The sequence below is a fragment of the Mus caroli genome, chromosome 11 (assembly GCF_900094665.2).
Source record: "Mus caroli chromosome 11, CAROLI_EIJ_v1.1, whole genome shotgun sequence".
NCBI lineage: Eukaryota > Metazoa > Chordata > Mammalia > Rodentia > Muridae > Mus > Mus caroli.
Window position 1 is genome coordinate 98,135,392 of NC_034580.1, and position 21,663 is coordinate 98,157,054.

The 21,663-nt window shown below is 54.3% G+C and overlaps 2 protein-coding genes across 10 annotated transcripts in view; one reads left to right on the forward strand and one right to left on the reverse strand.

Moving 5' to 3' along the window:
* G6pc3 (glucose-6-phosphatase catalytic subunit 3) overlaps positions 1–2,346 on the forward strand; it is a 4,431-nt gene extending 2,085 nt beyond the window's left edge. Inside the window, exons 2-6 of the mRNA XM_021176919.2 lie at positions 279–385; positions 717–807; positions 993–1,111; positions 1,327–1,468; positions 1,685–2,346. Coding sequence (XP_021032578.1) covers positions 279–385; positions 717–807; positions 993–1,111; positions 1,327–1,468; positions 1,685–2,048 — 823 coding nt within the window. The 3' untranslated portion in view covers positions 2,049–2,346. The remainder of the gene's footprint in view (positions 1–278; positions 386–716; positions 808–992; positions 1,112–1,326; positions 1,469–1,684) is intronic.
* A 1,847-nt stretch (positions 2,347–4,193) lies between these two features.
* Positions 4,194–21,663, reverse strand: part of Hdac5 (histone deacetylase 5) — a 34,946-nt gene continuing 17,476 nt past the window's right edge. For 8 of the 9 annotated variants that reach the window (XM_021178308.1, XM_029483433.1, XM_021178307.1 and 5 more), the window contains 24 exons: positions 15,403–15,662; positions 15,154–15,298; positions 14,946–15,060; positions 14,310–14,440; positions 14,003–14,149; positions 13,802–13,914; positions 13,350–13,481; positions 12,950–13,172; positions 10,983–11,194; positions 10,482–10,757; positions 9,658–9,829; positions 8,827–8,960; positions 8,397–8,517; positions 8,059–8,108; positions 7,789–7,896; positions 7,440–7,495; positions 7,229–7,316; positions 6,107–6,226; positions 5,777–5,874; positions 5,498–5,616; positions 4,977–5,110; positions 4,685–4,769; positions 4,399–4,564; positions 4,194–4,315 (listed from right to left, as the gene is read on the reverse strand). In XM_021178308.1, coding sequence (XP_021033967.1) covers positions 4,276–4,315; positions 4,399–4,564; positions 4,685–4,769; positions 4,977–5,110; positions 5,498–5,616; positions 5,777–5,874; positions 6,107–6,226; positions 7,229–7,316; positions 7,440–7,495; positions 7,789–7,896; positions 8,059–8,108; positions 8,397–8,517; positions 8,827–8,960; positions 9,658–9,829; positions 10,482–10,757; positions 10,983–11,194; positions 12,950–13,172; positions 13,350–13,481; positions 13,802–13,914; positions 14,003–14,149; positions 14,310–14,440; positions 14,946–15,060; positions 15,154–15,298; positions 15,403–15,662 — 3,245 coding nt within the window. In that variant the 3' untranslated portion in view covers positions 4,194–4,275. The remainder of the gene's footprint in view (positions 4,316–4,398; positions 4,565–4,684; positions 4,770–4,976; positions 5,111–5,497; positions 5,617–5,776; positions 5,875–6,106; positions 6,227–7,228; positions 7,317–7,439; positions 7,496–7,788; positions 7,897–8,058; positions 8,109–8,396; positions 8,518–8,826; positions 8,961–9,657; positions 9,830–10,481; positions 10,758–10,982; positions 11,195–12,949; positions 13,173–13,349; positions 13,482–13,801; positions 13,915–14,002; positions 14,150–14,309; positions 14,441–14,945; positions 15,061–15,153; positions 15,299–15,402; positions 15,663–21,663) is intronic. The other variant, XM_029483430.1, reaches the window with a different exon arrangement.

Below are 21,663 nucleotides of genomic sequence, written 5' to 3' on the forward strand. Positions count from 1 at the left end.
GCTGTCCTTGAACTCACTCTATAGAAGACAGGTGCCTGGTCAGAAATCCACCTGCCTCTGCCTCCCAAGTGCTGGGATTAAAGGCGTGCACCACCACTGCCGGCCTCCATATCACTTTAAAAGGAAAAAAATGTGTGCTTCATTGCATTCCAAAGATTAAAAAAAATATCATGGTAAAGTAATAGCTAGAATCAGAGCGCCCGTCTGAGGCCACCAAGCAGGCCCTCTAGATCCCGTCAAAGTGTGTGTTATATGGTCTTGTATCTTGTCTCTTTCAGGTTTCTGTTTGGAGACAGGCCCTTTTGGTGGGTGCATGAATCTGGGTACTCCACCCAGACTCCAATCCAGATTCACCAGTTCCCTTCTTCTTGTGAGACTGGTCCAGGTGGGAAAAGTTCCAGCTGCCTCCCATGCCTGGTGTGGTTAGGGTCCCGGCAAACATTTGCATAGACTCCAGCTAGGGTGGTCCAAACAGACCCAGCCTCTCAGTTCCTGGTCCAGCAAACAAATTCTGGGGAGATCAGGTTGAGCGATGTGGCTCATGTCAACCGTTCACCTCATAAAGCCAGAGACATGGCATCGGGCAAGAGGGACTGATGAGCCGGTACTGGGGAAAGCTGCCTTTACATCTGAGGGGGAATGTCTTGAGGGGTCACCATGGGCTTCTGGGTTTCCGCTCATGTTTTTTCACCATGAACTTCTGGATCTCCCGGCAGGCAGCCCCTCTGGCCACTGCATGATCACAGGCGCGGCTCTTTGGCCTGTAATGACGGCCATTTCTTCTCAGGTGGCTTCTCGGTCCCGCAGGTATGACCTTAGTATGGCCCACTAGTAGGAGCATTCTAGATTCCAAAATCTCCACAGCATGTTAGTTTGGAAGCTGGAATTGTGGTGACCTGGGGGTGTTGGCTCAAACTTTTAAGGATTTGGATGCTGAGGAAAGTCAAGCCGTGTTGGACATCCCTTGAGCCACCTGTCTCTCTTCTTTCCAGCCCCTGGGTGAGGGTGATTCCTGGCCTGGCTTATTGTACCTTCCTATTGGCAGTCGGCCTATCTCGGGTCTTCCTCTTAGCACATTTCCCTCACCAAGTGTTGGGCGGCCTTATTGTTGGTAAGCAACTGGGGCAAAAGGGTGGCCCAAGAGGGTGTCTTTGGCAATTGGGAGGACCAGTCTAGGAACTTCTCAGCAGTCCCAGCGTCTGTAGAGCCAACCTTAAGGTCCCCACTTCTTAGTTTGTTCTCGTGCTGAGATGAATTGCAGGTGAGGGGGTGGGTCATTTCCCCAAACATCTTGAAACTGATTTTTTTTTTGTCCCGTTCCCTTAGGTGCTGTCCTTGGCTGGCTAATGAACCCCCGGGTACCCATGGAGCGGGAACTTAGCTTTTATGGGTTGACTGCTCTGGCCCTCATGCTGGGTGCCAGCCTCATGTATTGGACTCTCTTTACACTGGGCCTAGATCTTTCCTGGTAAGTCCTACTTTAGAGTCTGGGCAGCCAGGTCCTGTTCTGTCTCACTTGTACCTAGGTAGTGGATCTCAGTTGACTATAGAAGCATGCATTAACTGTTTCTAGACAAGAGATATGGGGTCATAACACATGGGAGCACCCCCCTTGTGAGATGGCTACAAGCCAGTGGCTCTCTGGATCCCAGGCTCCCCAGGCAAAGACTCTTCTCCCCCACAGGTCCATCAACCTGGCTTCCAAGTGGTGTGAACGGCCCGAGTGGGTGCACATGGACAGTCGGCCTTTTGCCTCACTGAGCCGTGACTCAGGATCTGCCCTGGGTCTGGGCATTGCCCTCCACACTCCCTGCTATGCCCAGATACGGCGGGCACACCTAGGGAATGGCCAGAAAATAGCTTGCTTTGTGCTGGCCATGGGGCTGCTGGTCTTCCTGGAATGGCTGGGCTACCCACCTCAGATCAGCCTCTTCTACATCTTCAACTTCCTCAAGTATACCCTCTGGCCGTGCCTGGTCTTGGCCCTTGTGCCCTGGGTGGTGCACACATTGAGTGACCAGGAAGCACCGCCCATTCGCTCCTCTTGATGTGTTTTGCCTCCCTTGCCCCAAAGACAACACTCCTCGACCGACTACCACACTCTAAGAGACAGCCCTTTTCCTGGGCTCCGGAGCAGGCCCGCTCACCTTGAACTTCATTTCTGTCTCATGCTTTGCAGTCTTAGCTCCCTTTTAAAGAAGGACCTCTGTTTCCAGGAGGCTAAGCAGTCCCCCAGGTCCCCACAAAGCAAAAGCAACAGGAGGCCTGGTGGGGAGGGGGAGCTGGGCTCCTGACACTGACAAGCTGCTCCGGGAAGACCCCAATAAAGCCCTTGGAACTTGTGAATTCTTTTCTTGTCTGTGCTCATATCTCCACTGACCTCACCTCTATAAGTACCAACAGAGCTTCCACCCCATTCCTCACTCTACAAAGACAAAAGTAAAAGGGGCTGGAAACTCAGCTGGGACCTACCCGGCCCCTCCTCCCCGCCAAGGCCATGGCAGACAAGAGGAGATATGGCAGTGACAGTTCACTGGAACCCAGCCTTCCCCAGTAGGACAGATCTCCCACCCTGGCCTTCAGCTTCTCAGACTGAATTCTGGTCCAAGAGTGAAGAAAAGGCAGCATTTTGGCTAGGAAAGGAGTGAGAACTTTTATTCCCATTTGGGAGCCCACAGATCAGACATTACTCCCAGAAGGCACTGCCACAAACAAGTTTATTTATTTATTTATTTTTTTTTTTTTTTTTTTTTTTCGAGACAGGGTTTCTCTGTGTAGTCCTGGCTGTCCTGGAACTCACTTTGTAGACCAGGCTGGCCTCGAACTCAGAAATCCGCCTGCCTCTGCCTCCCAAGTGCTAGGATTAAAGGCGTGCGCCACCACGCCCGGCGACAAACAAGTTTATTTAGACAAAACCATGTGTTGGGATACAAACTACTTAACTAAAATCCATGTCCAGGGAGACAAAGCAGGAGTGGGTTGACACGGGATAAGACCAGCCTACAGGGAGAGAGTGGGAAGCCGGCAGCCTCTGGTTCAGTGCAAGGAGGAAGCAGACAGCACGCAAACACACAGCAAACTAATAGTGGTGGGACTCCCCAGCTCCCTCAGCCCTGCTCAGGCCCCATATGGACAATATGGAAACAGATAGCTGAGCCCTGGGGATGTGGTATAGGGGAAGAAGAATTGGCCCCCTAGGAGCCATTTCCCATCTTTGGTTTCCTACAGGCTAGACCACATTCACTGGAAGTCTGTGGGCTCCAGCCTCTGGACACAAGGCTACTGTAAAAGATGGATAGCTCCTAACAACCTCCTGCTGAGAGCTGGACTCCTCCCTCCCCCCACCTCTGGGGGACAGGGGTGGCTTCTAGACAGGATTCTGGCCCTGTCCATTCTAGAACTATATCTACCCTGTCTTTCACAATCCCCAGATTTCAAAGCAAAAAGGCTCCAGAAGGGAGCTGGATCCTGACCCTTCTGCTTGCAGCAGGCTGATGGATGGAGAAAATCTGGCCCAGAACATCAGAGGGGCTTGCATGAACCTGAAGCCCCAGTGCAGGGTCTACCTTCTCCCCTCCTTATGCTGGTTCAGCACAAGACGGAGAGTTTAATAGAAAAAAGTGGAGAACCTGCCTGCATACACAGGTCCTCCTGGCCCCTTCTAACCCCTCTGCACACCACCCAGTACCCTCTGAGCTCCTGGGATACTCAGGAGTAAGAGACAAGAAGCCTGGCCACAAATCTAAGGCCCACATTCTGGGCACGAGTCTTCAGTGCTGAGGCCAGAGAGAAGAGTCTGCAGAATGGTGAGGGAGATAGAGAGGAAGGGAAAGTTTGGGGTGGACGCCTACCTTCCCTCGATTCTGCATCTTAAATGGTAGTACATCATCCTGAGGGTGGAGAGGGGCAGATTTCAAATTAAGGCATTCCCCCAAAAGCCAGCAGAAGTCCAGGCACCAATCACTGTTCCCATCTCAGGCAGCTCCAGAGTTAGCAGTACTGCCTGGAGCACTGTCCACAGTAGAAGAGTACGGGGAATTGGGTATGGGATACAACATGGGCAAAGTGGGTGCTGCACCCAATGCCCCATAGAAGGAATGGATTCGAAAGCTGACCCAGGGCCTGTGTAGTGGGAGGGGGGCTGAAACAGCTTGGAGGCGGGCGAGGCTGAGAGACCCACACAGCACACGTTGTTGAATGTGTGACTTTTTGTTTTTAATAGAAAAAATAAACAAAATCACAATGATGAAGCCCAGAGGGATGGGGGCCAGGGTGTCACAGGGCAGGCTCCTGCTCCATGGGCTCCTCTGCTGGCCTGTGGGGACAAACACAGGGAGAACACTGAGTAGAGAACGTGACCATAGGCCAGGGCAGAGGGATGGGACGTGAGCTGCTTACCTGGGGCTGTGCTCTTGAGTGGCAACAGCCTGGGCCTGCTCAGCCCCCATGGAAAGCAGGGCCATGGCGCTCACAGTCTCCGCCTCCTCTTTCTCACCTGTCTGAGCTTCCCGCAGCGAGCAGCCCAGACCAGCGGCAAACCTCTGTACACAGCTCCAGTGTTTGCCTAAGGCAAGAAGGATAGACAGGTTCAGGGAGAGCAGACTGATCCAGAGGTAGCCCGCTCCCAGAAGCCCCGCCTCCCGGGCAGGCTGAGGTAAGAGCCCCTCTGCCTGTGCCCACGCACTCTGGATCTCGATGACTTTCTCTAGTGTGGCAACCGCATTGACGCTGGGCTTCTGCTGCAAGACTGCTTCATCCAAGGGTTGCAGCTGGCAGAGAAAGCAGAGCAGGCTTAGAGTGGGATGAGGAGCGAGCTCTCTGACTATCCCCGTCCAGCCCTGACAAGCACTTTGGGAGGAAGCCCTGGTCAGAAAGCCTTCCCTGACCAAGTGTTTTCAGACCTAGGCAAACCCAAAAGACCCCAGGGAAGTGGAAGTCCCTACTGACCCATCAGTCCCCACCTGTCCCACACTCACCTCCACGCTGAGCAGAGCCGAGACACAGGCCTCGGAGGCATCACAGATGGCGGTCAAGTCATGGCCTCCCTCCAGGGCCAGCACCACCCGGCCCCCAGCCAGTGTCATGAGCTGCCTGGTCAAGTGGCCAAAACCTTTACACAAGAGTAAAGAGAGAAGGATACATGGTAAATTGTATCGAAGAGAAAGAAAGAAGAAGAAACAAACAAACATCAAGAGATGAGAGGAATAGCACAAAATGAGACAGCAATGGAAGTGAAATGTCAGTGAACCTAATGGAGAACAGGCTAACATGGAATGTATCTGGATCCTCTAAGAGCATGGGAAGATCAAGGCCAGAGAGCTTCAGTAAAAGATACTTTGTTGCTACTCCACTTCTACCTGGAGCCCACACCAGGGCTGGCAGAGGAGTGGGTAGAACTAGCAAGATGGCTCTAAGTCTTGCTCCCTGTAATGCTAACTTCTTCTCTGTCTCCTGTACTTCAGTGTTCCACACCCTCCCAGACCCCTAGTAGGCTCACATCTGGCGGTGACAGAATAGCCACCCAGTGGAGACAGATGTCCTTCAACAGCATCAAACCCAGCGGAGACTAGGACGACGTCAGGTGAGAACTCCTGGGCAATGGGCATCACCACTGTCCTGTAAAGGGATGGCCCAAGCTGATGCCAGCAGAGGCCAGGCTGCACCTCGCCGCGCTCTGTTCTCCATCGAGGCCATACCCCTCCACCACCCCACTGAGTGCCTGCTGCCCCTGCCAGCTCAGGGCCCCACCCCTCCTTTGGCCCTTCTCAGTCCCCACCTGAAGGCTGTCAGGTATTCCACATCTCCAATGGGGGGATCCACACCTCCTGTCCACGCCACATTTACGTTGTACCCCACACCTGGCCCTCCACCAACCTGGCAATAAGGTAGGAGAGGTTGCTATCACTGCCTGGCCACCCCACTGCCCCAACCCTTGCCTCCTTTGACCTCTGCTTTGCTCAATTGGCAGTCAGACCTGTGTGATCCTCCCACTAGGAGCCCTCAGATGTCACGGGGACCAGCACCACGAACAGATTTCTGTGATTTCCTGGCAGGTCCTGGCCTGTTACCTCCCTGAAGGGCTCCAAAGGGGGCCTAGGAACTGTACCTCTTCAGGAGCCCCAGAGCCTGGAAAGAAGTTCCCGTTGTCGTAGCGATGCAGGGAGATGTAGAGCACAGACGGGTCGTTGTAGAAAGCTTGCTGGGTGCCGTTGCCATGGTGAATGTCCTGATGAGGGACAGGGGAGGGTGCTTTGGGCAACAGTCTAAGCTCTAATCCAAAGCTCAGCATGCCAGCTCTTCCCCACCCACACTACCATTAGCTCTGAAGATGAGCCCACCAGTGGCTCCAGGTCTCTGATACTGAATCCTGGCTCTACAGCCATGGGATGAATATGGTTTATCTCCCTGCAGAACCCATTCCACTGAAGTGCAAGGGAAACTCAGGCTGGTAAGAAATTTAACACAGGCAAATAAATTCTAAAGCAGGATCCGACATTTATATGAATTCCCTTTATTTCCAGACAGGATCTCACTAGATAGAGCAGGCTAGCCTTGAACTCTCCATTCTCCTGCCTCGGCCTCCCGAGTGCGGCGGTGATAACTGTGCATCACATCTGAACACAGCAGTTTCTAAACCAAAATTGGGACTCAAAAATTCTACCCTTGCTGACCAACTGCCTAGTGATGCCTGGAGCTGAGAGAGCAATGTGTGTGCTTTTCCCACTGTGGCGGCACAAGGTTAAGGAACACCCACAGCCTCAGGAGCGGGGAGGTGTGGCATCCCAGCTAGCTAACCCAAACAGTGTCCTCGCTAAGCAAGAGAAAGGGATGACTACTTTGCACTGCTAGGGGTGGCTGTGAGCAGCGCAGTGTCAGGTTCCTGGCACATAGCGGCCCCTATGGAAAGGGCAGGGAGGAAAACGGGTTCTGGCAGTAGTGGTAGCATCTCTGTCCCCACTGCTCAAGGTAAGACATCTGGCTGTTGGAGGCTGCTAGTGGGAGCATAGGCTAAAAAACTGGGGTCTCACGGGGAGGAGCCACCCTACCAGAATAAAGGGCCCTCCTGATGCTGAAGCAGGAAGGATATTATCAATCTATGAGGCCAAGGACTGGGTCCTAGTGCCACCCAGAAGTGCAGCGGGCTGCCCAAAGGCAGGGCACTTCTGAAGTCCTTCGCTGCTTACAGCTTTGCCCTGCCCTGCCCAGGCACCCCAGCTCCACTGCCTACCCAGTCCACGATGAGGACCTTGCCCACGCTCAGCTTCTGCTGCAGGAGTTTAGCTGTGATGGCTACGGAGTTGAAGAAGCAGAATCCCCTGACGGGTGTGGGGAGGAGAAAAGAGCGGGGAGTTCAGCTTGAGAGATGGATGGGAGGTTTGCTTCAAGTGAAAGGCGAGAAGGATGGCAGAGGGCGAGGGTCAGGTCAGAGGGGTACTCACATGGCTGTGGACTCCTCAGCATGGTGTCCTGGGGGCCGGATGATAGCAAATCCATTCTGAAGTACAAGCAGAAGGACACCAGTCAGGAAAGCCAGGGTAGACAGACTCAGGCAAGAAGCATAAGCCGGACAGGGAAAAGAAACACACTTTTATAAATGCCAGCTGCAGGCCCCTCAGGCAAACAGCTGTCTCTCCCTTGCAGATAAACACAAGAGTCTCAGGCCTTAGTGCCTACCTGGTCCCTCACGACCCTCACACCACAGCTGTCCCTGCAGCTCCTTCCCATCTTAGCACTCAAGACATAAATGCTGCAAAGGACAGCGTGGCCTATGTCCTTATACATCCTTACCTTGAGCTCTCCTGCAGCCACCTTGAAGGCCAGCTCCACCAGGCAGCCCACTGCCATTCGCACGGCACTAGAGGAGTGCATCTCGTTCCACACCGTGTCACTGTCCACCTGCAGGGGCAGGAGATCGGGCTTCAGTGTGCCCTCTGCAGGGGGGAGGGGAGGAATGGGAGTGGGCACCAGAGAGCAGGCCAGCAGCCACGGGGATGGGGGAGGAAGGGGCCAAGCTGGGAAAGCCACTTGCCCACTCCCACTCCCACAGACCCAACTCACCCCAATGCCCCCACAGGGCAGCATGGCGTACATCTTCTGGCTGATGGGGCCTGCAGGGCAGAGAGACAGAAATGCTCTGAAAGGTGTCCCAGTTGCCAGTTGGCACAGACTGCATAGTCCATGCCAGTTTAGAGCCTCTAGCTCCTGTTCTGGGGAGATGACCTACCTCTAGAAGAGGTCCACCCTTAATGCCTGACCCCCGCCCCACAGTATGTTCAATCAGTATCTATGCTGGTGACACCCACTCGGACCACTGCCTACTCTGGCTTGGTGGTCTCTAAGACAGCACTCTCACACTCGGACTCAGGGCACATGTGGGACGGTGTCTTGCAGCTTACCAAGCAGCTTCTTGCTGTCCAGCTTCTGCCGGTTAAGGGGGCTGGTCCCATAGAGCAGGGTGTGGTACTCAGAGTGCACGGTCTGGATTTCATCCAGTGTGGCTTTACGACCCCGGATCCGCTGCCAGAGGAGGTCAAGAGAGGCCAGAGACTGTTGACAAGGCTCAGCAATCTTGACAACTACAGTCCAATGCTCACAGAGCCAACTTCCTGGAGAACTAAAGGATTTGGCGTAACTATGCCCCTACCCTGGAGAGACCCCCCCCTCCCTTACTCCAGAACTCTTCCCCAGGTTAGCTGGGGACCACGAGAGAAGCAGACACAGGGATGGGACTGAGGAAGTCTCAGAACTGGCTGGAGGGCTAGGGCATGGGAGGGGCTTCGCTAGCAGGGAACCACTGAGAAGGCTGAAGGCAGGGGGCTCTCTCACCTCACACTTGCTGAGCAGACCGGTTTCCTGCAGCCGGGACCAGATGCTCTGGATGCGGCCGGCGTGCTCTGGGTGCACATGTGTGTTTCCGCACATACACTGGTGCTTCAGCATGAATGTGTCATAGACCACACCTGAGCCACAGAGCCTGGTGTCAGCCACAACTGTTCCGAACCCTAACCTTATCACTGGCTATCCCAGCTATCCACCAACACCCACCTAGATACCCTCTTTCCTCTCCTGAAATTCCGCTTGTTTAACACAGCCTGGTCCCAATCCCCGTCCTCTGCATCCCCTCTAGGGTATGTTCCTCCTTTCCCCAACGTGTTGGCCCAGGGCACTGTTCCCCACTGGCGAGATAAAGTCATCTGCTGCAAGTCTGTGTCCTGACAGAGCCCAGCATGTGGCAACCTCTTGGGATGCTCCTGAGGCCTACTGTCAACCTTACAGGGGGGAAGGTGGACAGGAGGCTAAAAGAGCAAAAACTAAAAGAGACAGTGGATTCCACCCAAGGCTCCGGGACTTGTGGGAAGATGGCACAGAAGCAAACACCCTAGGCGGGGAGTGTGGGGCACAGAGAAGACAGTGCTGCCCCAGGGAGTAGGATCAAGGCTGCCCACCCTCCTGCTGGCAAAGAAGCTACCGCTGCTCCCATGAAGAACTGTGGTGCGCAGGGAGAGGTGAAGACCCCTTTCCCCTCCGTGCAGTTTTGCTAAGGATCTGGGAGAAGAAAGCATGGCATGTGGGAGAGCTGGGGGAGGAGTGGCTGTGGCATCTCTTAGCCCAAGTAGGTGCACGGGAAAGGATGGGAGGAGTAGTGTTAGGGCTTGCCTGTGGTGAAGAGGTGCTTCACCACAGTGGGTTGGTCTGTGGGGCTCTTCATGCTCCCAGGAGCAGCAGGTGAGGACTGGGTGCGGCCCAGGGCCTGATGAGGCACAGTGGCCAGGCTGAGGGGTGCCTGGTACACCTGGAGGGGCTGTAACTGCTGGGCATCTGCGAACAACTGGAAAGGAGTAGGAAGAGGCCTGTGTAAGGCTCAGTCTGAATGGGGCAGAGTACAGGACCCATTCAGCCTCCAGAGGGCCCCCAAGTCTCCTTCTTCCACCACCTCCTCCCACCTGCTCCCTCCAGGGACAGGAGATGCTCCAGGCTTGCCATCTCCTACTCGATGACGGGAAAGATGGGGGATGTGATGAGTCACCCCAAATAGTAGCATTGAGGTAAGAGGCTGCGAGGGGCGGGGGTGGGTGGGGGCGGGATGAGTCAGGCCTGAGGGCTTGGGGCTGTGTCCGCAATGAATGGAGCGCACTAGGCTCAAGGCACACTGTAGTAACAGTGGGGGCGTGTGTGTACACATGCATGCAGAGACCAACGCACAACCAGCAACGCAGGCACAAACGCAGATACACACAGGCCATGTGCGTGCACGCACACACAAGCACAGTCACACAGTTAATAGACAAGGGCAGTCACCAAGGGAGACTGACAGACAGGCACATCTCAGAGACCACACAGGAGCCCCCTCCCACTCCCTCCTAGTCTCTCCGCCCCTCTTTTCTTTAGAAAGCTGCTCAAGGGCTGGCAACTACACCACTGGGAACCAGCAACCAAGAGTGGAAATCAGAGACTGAGGAAAGACGGTAGGTGGGAGGTACCTTTTTGTAACCAGCACTGGACTCTTCTAAGTCAGGGCCTTCATCAGGACCACTCTCGCCATCCTCATCCTTGACCTGAATGCAGTCCTCCTCTTCCTCCTCCTCCTCCTCCTCTTCTAGGTCTTCCTGGGTGCTCTCACTTTCTGTAGAGCCTTCCCGGGGCATGGTCAGGGCCCCCTCTCCCAGCAAGGCCTCCTGCTGTTCAGTCAGCTCCTCCTCTGTCTCCTCTGGGTGAGTGGTGGGCTGCCTTGACAGCTCCCCGGTTTTGGTAAGGATCTGAGAGAGGAAAGCAACACCGTCTGGGGATGGGGGTGGCCATGGCAACCTTCAGCCCAGGTAGGTCTGCTCCCCTCCTCTCCCTCCCCGAGCCTGGCACCTGCCCGCACGATTCTACGTGCCATGGAAACCTTGAAGCGCCCTGCTCCCCGGGCTTGGCCCCCACGTGTCTCGCCAGCCTGGGTCACTCCTGGGTAGCCCAGGACGTCACCTCTCTGCTCGTACCTTGCCCAGCTGCATCTGCTGCTGCTTCTGCTTCTCCAGGAACTGCTGGTGCTGCTGCTGCATGACCAGCTGCTGCAGGGCCTGGGGACTCTGCGGCAGCGGGGAGGACTGAGTGCGGCTCAGAGGTCGGTGCCTTGGGAGCTTACCCACCGTCCTCATGCTGGTGGCCACACGTTCACCCGTCACCAGTGGGGACTGCCCATGGAGCGGCACTGCGGAGGCAGAGAAGGGGAGTAAGCACTATTTGGGGGGGGCACCCTGCCCCTGAGGCTGAGCCCCATCCTCTCTCCTCCTTATAACCTTAACAGTGAGCTCAGAGCCACTGGCACCAGCAAGCCTTCCTAGGTAGGGTCACCTTCCCATCCCTTTGGTTTGCCAGAGTGCACAGGTAGTCCTGGGCTCGTCACACATGGGAACAAAGACTAGCCCTCTCCAGCTGCAACAAGATATCCCTGCCAACAGACTTTGCAGATCCTACTAGGCTGAGAAGTTCTAGGCCAAGGAACCCCTAAGCACATTGGCCGGTACTAAGGGCTGACTGCCTAATACTGTCCGCCGTCAGTGCCGTGGACCATATGTGGCTGAGCCCTGGAAGCACAGCCTAAATTGACATGTGCTACCCATATGAGACACACATGGGATTCCGAAGCTCAGCATGAAACAAAACCAGAAATGATAACTGTGTTCTAGATAGAAGTCAAATAGATATTATTAATTCCACCCATTTCTTTAAGAAAAAAAATGTTGCTGGGCTCAGGGGCACCCGCTTTTATTTGTTTTGTTTTGTTTTATTTTTTTGGTTTTTCAAGACAGGGTTTCTCTGTGTATAGCCCTGGCTGTCCTGGAACTCACTCTGTAGACCAGGCTGGCCTCGAACTCAGAAATCTGCCTGCCTCTGCCTCCAAAGTGCTGGGATCAAAAGTGTGTGCTACCACACCCAGCTTGGCATCCACTTTTAGTCCCAGCAAAGTGCAGGTAGATCTCTGAGTTTGAGGCCTGCCAGGGCTATATAATGAGAGTATGTCTCAAAAAAAAAAAAACAACAACAACAACAACAACAAAAAAGGAAAATAGTGTGTGTATGACATACATGTGATGTGTATACATATGTGTTCATGTGAGTGGGTACAGTAGGGCATGTGGAAGTCAGAGGACAGCCTAGGATGACAGTCCTTGCTTTCCATCTTGTTTAACCCAGCAGTCTTACTGTTTACTGTCATGTGTACCAGGCCAGTTGGCCTGGGTGCTCCTAAGGATTGCCCTGTGTCTGCCTCCGTCTCACCGTAGGAGTCCTAGGGTGTACAGACTTGTGCAGCTGTATCTGGCTCTACTTGAGTCCTGGCAAGCCCAGGACTACCTGTGCACTCTGGCAAACCAAAGGGATGGGAAGGTGACCCTAGGAAGGCTTGCTGGTGCCAGTGGCTCTGAGCTCACCTGAACTTGGGTCCCCACAACTGGCATGGCAATCACTTGACCCAGTAAGCTGCCTCCTAAGGCCTCTATAAATTTTTTTAATGTGGCTACGAGAGAGTCTTAGGTCACAGGTATGGTTTGTACCCGGGTGGCTATTTTGTGTCTGTTACCCCAGCCTGGATTACTGAAGGCTGGGGAAAGGAAATTAACCATGAGTTTGAGGCCAACCTGGGCTACGCAGTGACACAATAACTCAAAACAAAGCAAACCAAAAACCTAACTAAATAAACCAAGTATGGTTTGCACTATTCCTTCTGGCCAGCTCTGCTCTGGGGTATGAATGAACTCGGTAACAGCAGCAAGTTGTGTCGACTGCCTGGCATACCAAACATTGGTACCTGATGCTTTCAGAATGTGGAAGAAATCGCTGATATGGCTGATGGTGTGGCAGGGCTGGAGAGTATCCCTGGCTCCTTTTCCCTAAGAGATAGGCCTGACTTGAGGCCCCACGAGAGCCAAACACCCCTTCCCAGGCACGCCGTGCACCTACTCACCTGCTATAAGCGTGCTCTGTTGCCGGGCCTGCTCCAGGAGCAAAACGTGCTGCAGCAGGGAAGCGTGCCCATGGGGGCTTGTGTCGCCCTCCAGTGCCACTCCCAACAGGCAGCCAGGGATGGAGGATGTGCTCATGAACTTGCCGGTCAGTGTGCCGCCCTGCCGCAGGGACTGAAGGGCCTGCCTCTCAGCCTCCTGCTGTGTTGACAGCTTCGGGGAGGCCTGGTGAAGTTGGAGGGTGATGACAGATAAGGCACAGACTGATTCTGCCCTGTCTTGCCAACTCCGGACCAGCATCCCTCAGGTACTCTCTGCCCTCCCAACCAGATCAGGTCGAGCCGTCTCCGCTCCCTTAGGGCAAGGGCAACAACCTAGCTAGGATATGTGCCCTGTACTTACCGTGAGGTGCGAGTTGGTGACAGTGACAGTGGCCTGCAGCCCTAGGGAGATGTTGGGCAGAGAAGGAGACGTATAGAGGCTGAACTGGTTTGGGGAACTGTCCAGAGGGAGGGCCCGGTGCTGGGGGATCATCTAGAGAAGCAGTCGGGAGAGAAGAACATGAAGGGAGAGACAGCCAAGGAGAGCAACCTAGACCAAGGCCAAGGACTCTGATTGCTCTCTCACTCCTGGACCTGAGCCCCAAGCGAGGGTGACAGAGATCAGAGCCCTTCAGGAGCCTGTGGGACAAATCTCTTTTCAAGACATCACATCCAGGCAAGAACCCTCCAAATGTACACAGAGGCATCTTGGCTGAGCACTCAAGTCCAGAGAGAGCCAAACTCCTCCTTCCAAAAGAAAGCAAGCACCTCTGTGCCCCCTACCCCACCCCCGGGCCTCGGTCAATCCTGTACCTCAGTGGGGATGTTGGGGACTGAGCCAGTAAAGCCGTTCTCAGCGATGGTGCTGTGGGAACTGTTGGGAGAGCTGGGGCCAGAGCCGGGCGCACTGTTACACACGGACGACACTACAGGAGAAGCGGCTGTCACCTGGGCCTGCTTTGAGCCACCCCTCCTCCCAGCCCTTCACCATTAGGACGGGAGAGGCGATCTTACCCCCAGGCCCTGTGCCGGTGATCTCAACTGCTCTCTTCTTAAAAGTGCTAATAACAGTGCCGTCCTTTCGACGCAGGAGGGGACTGCTTCTCCTCTCAGCTACCTTCTGTTTTAGCCTTGAACGTACTTTTAAGTTGGGTTCCGAGGCTAGAGAGAGAGTGGCAGGGCTCAGGATTCATCTACACAGAAACCTGAAGCCCAGCCCAGCCCGGTCTGGTCCAGGGCAACCCTGAGCAGCAGCAGCGCTGCTCTTTGCACATGCCCACCTCTACCCTAGCCTTATTCCCGGGAGCCAGGACTCACGTACCCGTTTTACGGAGGGGAAAGTCATCACGGCTGTCATAGGGCCCAAGCAAAGGCAATTTGTAGGAGGGAGGCGTCCCAGGAGGGCCGCTCTGGGGAGGGGAACTCTGGTCCAAAGAAGCGTGGTGGGCTCCCCTGGGGTGGGGTGGAAGCAGATCTAGGTTACTATGGACTCCCTGACCACTTACCCACCCCCCCACCCCGACCTGCCACCTGATAGCTAGTTGTTTGGCTTGGGAGGTTTTGTTTTTATATTTTGGATTTTTTGAAACAAGGTCTCATGTAGTAGTCCAGGCTGGCCTCAGACTTGCTATGTAACCCAGGCTAGCACTTCAACCTGTATCCATTCTGCCTCTACCTCCTGAGTTCTACAACTATAGACATATGCTACCACACCCAGCACAGCAGAGTAGAGCTATATGGAAGGGCCACATGAGTGGAAACCCCTCACGGAGCTAAGGTTGGACATTACAGAGAGAAACATGGACCCTGCGAAGGTGAAGAAGAGAAGTGGGGTGGGGAGCTCCCCGCCTAGAATAGACTGCAGAACTGTGGTTGCAAGGCAGGGTTCCCCAAGCTGTTCCCATAACCAGGCAACCTGCAGGACCCTTCTGTCACCCTTGTCCCCCAGAGCCATTACCAGCATTTGGGGTGCTGTGGGAGGGAATGGTTGAGGCCGCCTGGCGTGGGCTCCTTTGACTTGGACAACAGGAATTCCTGGAGCCTCAGCTTTACCTCGGTGCTGGCGATGGCACCTACGGGACAGGGCACAGCTGAGCCGGGTGCCTGGAGCCGGGGCTGCGGCGGCGAGGGCGTGACGGGGCCGAGGAGCCGCCCACGGGCCTTACTCTCTTTGCTCTTCTCCTTGTTGCGCAGGATGAGCAGCTGCTGCTCCAGCCGCTGTTTCTCCAGCTCCTCCTGCCGCTGCTGCTCCCGCTGCCGCTGCTGCTCCAGCTCCTGCTGCCTCTTAGCGGCCAGCATCTCCTGCTGCTGCTGCGGTGGGTGCAGGAGGGAGGGAGGGTAGAGGCGGCGGTGGTGAGCCGGGCCCGGACAGGGCCACTTGGGCCTCTCGTGGCCCCTGAGCCCCCCTGGCTCACCTTGAGGTGCTTCTGCAGCTGGACCTCGTGCTGCCGCGTCAAGTGGTCGTGCTGCTTCTGGAACTCAGCGAACAGGAGCTGCTTCTGGAGCTGCTGCTGCTGCTTGAGGACCAGGAGCTCCTGCTGCAGTTGCTGCTCCCGTAGCGCAGGGTCCATGGAGCCCGCCAGAGCCCCCCGAAGCTCCACGGGGCTGGGGCTACCTCCACCTCCACCCCCCATGGAGCTGGGCATGGCTCCTGGCAGCACCGGCTTCACCTCCACTGTGGGCACAGAACACACAAGGTTTCAGTGGGTCCAGCCCCAGACTGCTCTAGGCCACAACAGCCTGGTCCCAGGGCCCAGGAGACTACCAGACAGGTCCACTAGACCCTGGATTCTACATTCCACTTTCTTTAGGCGAAGCTGAAGCTAGGAACTTCAATAAGAAACTCTGCAACAGGGCTGTAGGTAGGGCCAGCCCAGCATGCACAAGGCCTTGGGTTCGAGGAAACAAACAAACAAACAAACAAATGTATGCATGAGTGTGAAGAGCGGCTGCCGACAAGTGTCAGGACTCAACGCTGGATACTGTCACTGACAGTCAGTACCAGGTATTGTATATGTACGGCCCACTCATTAAACTGCACAGGAACACACCAGTTTGATTCTATTATTATTATCACCCATTTCACAGATAAGGAAACCAAGGCAGAGAGTGTTTTGAGTAACTTGACAGACACAGCCAGGTGACTGAAGAACCACAATATGAATCTAATACACTTTCACTCACTGTCCCCTGCCTTGTCCCCACCTTGACCCAGAGGAGCAGAGATCAGATCTGTGGGGACTTCACAGACAGCTTGCCCTCTGTGGGTCTCTCAGTCTCATCTCAGCTAGGGCAAAACAGGCGGGTTGGAAACGGGACAGGCATGAGGGGCACAATGGGAACAGGAGGCCTCAGGGAAAGGGGGTGCAGGGCCGCACCAAGCCAGGGACAAGATGGGACTGGGAGTCAGCCTGGCTTCCTCTGGTGGATTATCTCCTTTCAACAGTTTTATTGTAATTACCCTGAAAATGCCGCTATATATAGAGTAAGCCAAACAGCAGCTGTTGGGGGGAGGGGGGAGAGAATGGGCGTGCAGGGAGGAGGTAGGAGGAGGAGACAGGAAAGGAAAGGGAATCAGACAGGAAGAAGAGTGATGGGGGGGCATAGTGGGGCCTGGAGCTGTGGCAAGGACCTCAGTCTCCCAACCAGGGGGGCACCCCTGAAAAGAGAATCGTGGTCGAGGGTGGTTCTGAGGTCCGCATGGACACTGGACCGCAGAATGGGAAAGGTTCCTTTCCAACTGGCTTATGGGAAGGTTGGGTCTTGACCTGTTGATCTCCGTGCACTGCCCTCTGGCCACTGAATGTCATTCCACATCACTGCCCACTAGTTGCCAGGGCAACCAGGCAAACACCATACCAGCAGGGAGCCCCAAGCCCAACCCATACCCTACAAAGCCACAGCTAACAGGAAGGGGAAGGCAGGGTACCACTGCCTGGGAAGGAGGAAGCGAGAGAGGCTGTACCACCAGCTCATCTTCTTTCTCCTCCACTTCTCCAAAGAAAAATCCTACGTTCCCTAACTCTAGCCTGGGAAGCTACACAGGGACAGGAAGATGGTCCCCCAGCAAAGTGGCCCAGGAGGTGTACCCCAGGCAGTGAGAAGACAGAACCCTGATATCCTGATGGTTGCCAGTGCTCAGGGCTCTTCCCATCCCCACTCCCCTACACCTGAGTATACATCAAGAGTGGGAAGGGTATGTAATGGTGGCGACTAAAACAGAGACTCAGACTGCCCCCTCCCCTTAAGTGAGTCCTCAGCGAAGACAGCACCAGCATCACCAGGCCGGATAAGCCACACCAGCTTTATGTCTAATATGGCTGGGAGACCCACTAGAGAGGGGTGTGTGTGTGTGTGTGTGTGTGTGTGTGTGTGTGAGAGAGAGAGAGAGAGAGAGAGAGAGAAAGCGTGCGTGTGTGCAGAGCTGGAGCAAGATGCCTCTCGGTACCCACTCCTATCCCAGCAGAGGCTGAGCACATTCCTCTGTGGTTTCTCTGTCAGCCACACTGACGACTCTGTGGCCACCAGGCCAGAGCCACATCTGCAGGAGTGGCCAGATGTGGCCAAAAGGGCGGAGTCAAGCACACAGACATACACAATGCTTCCCCACCCCACCCCCATCCCCAGGCACACAGTCTCTCACTTTCCCTCTATCCCACGCCCTGTCCCAGCACCCACATGAAGGGTGCTCTGCACCAGAGTGAAAAGAAGGGTAGTAGTGACAGAGCTGGTGGCCTGCCTCTAGCCTCCCCAGCCCTGGAAGCATTCAGCAAAGCCCTAAGCTGTCTGGAGGACTATCGGTTCCTAGCCAAAGCTGGCTTGGTCCTGAAACTGAGCACTCCAGCAAAAAGTGGACTGGCTTCTAACTAGTGCTCTTTGCAGTGCTAGATGTTAGCCCATCGGTCCAGGAAAGGGCAAGAATCTAAAAGACCCTGGACCCCAGCAGATAACTCTGCCCCAAATTGGAACGGTGATGGGCAAGGCTATCTTCTCTGGCAGGAGCCTTACAGAAAAGCTAGGGGCTCATGTAAGGAAGACTTCTCCCACTGCTAGCACTGCTGAGATGCCTGGCTATGTGCTGCAGTGGGTGCCACAGCCCCATTGGTATGCATGTGGCAGGAGAGCCAGAGGGCTCTGCCACACAGCCTTGTTCCCATACAAACAGAAATCAGGAGGAGAATGTTAATTTGGGCCAGCATGCAGTTTGCCAGGCTCTGCCAGGTAGCAACCTGGCTCCTTTCAGGATGGAAGCCAGGGAAGAAAGGAAATGGGGTCCCCAAAATGCAGTCTGCCTGGCATAGAACCTAGAGCCTGACTGTCCTGGCATCCCCTTAAGGATCAGTGCCCTCTGCCAGCTTGGCAAGAACAGAGCAGGTGACAGCAGCTGCCATTCAAAGGAAGCATTAGGAAGGGGAAGTGGGTGTGTCAGGACAGGAAGAGGCTCTTGGCTGCCTCCTGGTGGACCTAGGAAGGTTGGAGAACCTTGGGAAAGACGAAAGGGTGGGCAGAAGGGCATGTGCCATTCACTAAGATGACTGAGAGCTCAGGTTAGCAAAGACCCCTGAAAGGCCAAGATCACGTGAGACAGCAAGGCTCTGGGTCCTTATTTCACCTGTCCCCCACCCCCACCCCAGGCCTCCTGCTGACCTGCACAGAACAGACAGAGCCAATGCCAGGAACTTCCTGTGGAGAGGCTACCAAAGTTCTAGGGACAGGCACTGGTCACCTACCCTGGGGACTCAGACCCTTGCTCTCTCCAGGGAGTGGCAGCCTTAGGAGTGAACTGACCCATGCTGTCTCCATGCAGAAGGCCCAGCCCAAGCATCCGGATGGGCAGTGCTATCTGCCCAGCCATCAGAGTGGCCCTGCCCATACAAAGCTCTGGCTCAGAAGGAACAGATCTGCCTATCTCGTGGGTATAACTAGGCAGAGCCCACACCTTCCTGACACTCCCTTCTTACCCAGTGGGCCCCTTCTTTCCATGAAGCCCATCAGCCCAGGAGGTTCTACAGCACAAGAGATGCCCAGGTCCCTCAGAAGGAGGGACAAATGGGAAAACTATACCCACTGCCAGTCTGGACTTAGTCTAAGACTAAAGGGGTGAACTAGAGATTGTACCCTATAATCCTAGACACCCAGGAGTTGGAAGCCAGAATGAGTAACTCAGTGAGAGCCTGCTTCAGAAAGAAAATAATACTTTAATCCCAGCACTCGGGAGGCAGAGACAGGTGGAGCTCTGTGAGTTCAAGGCCAGCCTGGTCTGCAGAGTGAGTTCCAGGACAGCCAGGGCTACACAGAGAAACCTTGTCTTGAAACAACAACAACAATAACAATAACAATGATAAAACCCACAAGCAGCCATGGTGGCTTATGCCAGCATTCAGAAAAGGTGAGGCAAGAAAACTACAGTAGATTCTAGGCCAGCCTGGGGTACAGAGCAAAACCATAGTGAGCTTCAGTCTAGCCTGGGCTACAGAATAAAATCCTTTCAACAAACAACAAGATCATGAAATTCAGTTAAAACAGAAGATCCCAGACAAAGGGATGTGGTCTCTAGGCAGGTAAGAGGCTATGGGTCAGGTCACAAGGAACAGGTTTTGACAGTACGTTTGGGAATCAGGGCTCAAAGTAAACAGATCCAGCTCTAGCTACCCCAGAACAACAGGGAGGGGTTGCCACTGCTCCAAACAGTCCACAAGTCTACGAGCCACGCTCCTCCCTCTCTCAGAGACGTCACAAATCAGAAGTCTGGGAAGACAAACCCTGACCTGCCGCAAATGTGTGTCTTTTACTCTACCAGGGAACCCTGGAGCAGTCCAGGGTTTGAACACACCTAGAAGGCCCGAGATGCTTTCTATCTCTGAAAGACCCTCCTCCAGGAGCCACGAAGGTAGGAAGGAATCTAAGACAAGGGAGCCCTAAACACTCAGGACTGAAACAAGACCTATGCAGACAGCATCTGCCTCTGTGGAGCTGCTTTGCCTGGAGGGCTCAGGGTGAAAGGGTCCTCTGAGACCTCAGTGTCAGGCTTTAGAAACCACACTCCACAGAGAGAGGGCTGTGCACAAGACCCCACAGGCTAAGGAGCAGCAGAGCTAGGATCTGAACCCAGGTGACCTGGCTCCCAGCACGGGCAGGCTGCTCCTAAGCACAAGCATTCTCAGTCTGGCTCCATGGTGGGATGTCATTCCAGACAGCACAAGTGGAGGAGAGCCCACCCAAGAAGACAGCACACCGCACCAGTGTCCCAGGTAGCCTAGACCTGCCTCGCTAACAATCAGCAGTTTCTTTAAATGTCTAATTACCTTGTCTGTCCCTTGGAGGATGGAAAAAAAGGCTCCCGACCCTGTCTTGGCCTTGAGTGAATTTGGAAGGAGGCGGGGAACACACTTCACACTCCTCTGCCCATGACGCCTCCCCACCGAGGACGGTTTCCCATGATCTATTTCTGTGCTCTTACGTGACTAGGGAGGCCAATTGAGGCTCAACAGGTTCTACCGCAATTCAGACGGCATTTCCACATGTGCAGGCTCGGCATGACTCTCACCTAGCAATTTGCACGACTCGTCGAGCAAGCGAACACCATCATGTAATGGTTACGAGTGAGGGCTTTGGGAGAGATGGCACAGGCTCAAGGCAGCACCACTTGTCAGTCAAGGCTCCAGGCGCCTCCCCAGGCTTCGTGCAAGCATCTGCAAAATGGAAGCGGAGCACCTACCTCCCAGGTTGCCAAGCCCGAGAAAATGCGTGCTGGGGAGCTTGGCACGGGGCCTGGGGAAATGGCAGAGGAGCTTGTCAGGGCTACTATTAATGGATCCTGGAGAGAGAGAGTGTGTGTGTGTGTATGTGTGTGTATGTGTGTGTGTGTTCTGGTTTTGGCAACCTAGCAAAATCTATAGACTACTACTCAGAATGTTTCCATGGGCTCAGAATATACCACAGTGGCAAAATGCTTGCTTAATGCATAAGGCTCTGTGTATGATCACCAGCACCAAAATAATAATAACAACAACAACAGTCACAACAAGAATATGTCTCAAGTTGACAAAACGGCCAGCTGTGGTGGTATATGCCTATAACCCTAGGACTCAGTGTAGGGTTGAGGTCAGTCTGAGCTCACTGCCAGACCCTGTCTCAACAGAACAAAAACACCTCTGCCGTGTTCAAAGCCAGCCTTATCTACACAGCAAGTTTCAGGCTAGACAGAACTACATAGTCAGACCTTGTCCAAGAAATAAAATGATAAAACAAAACAAAACACAGTCAAATAGGATGACAGATGCTAACATTAGGAAGGCTGAGGCATGATAATCCCCCAGTTTAAGTAAGGTAGGTAAATTCAAGGTCAGCTTAGACTACGTAGAGACAGTCTCTCTCTCTCTCTCTCTCTCTGTCTCTCTCTCTCTCTCTCTCTCTCTCTCACACACACACACACACACATACACACACACTCGAACTGGAGAGATTGCTCATTAGTTATAATCACTGTCTACTTTTCTAGAGGACCCAGGTTAACTAGCAGTTCACAACCATCTGTAACTCCAGTCCTGGGAGATCCAATGCTCTCTTCTGGCCTCCTCAGGCACCGAGGCAGGCACATGGTCCACAGGACATACGCAGGCAAACCAGGTATAAACATAAATGAGTTGAAAGAAAGAAAGAAAGAAAGAAAGAGA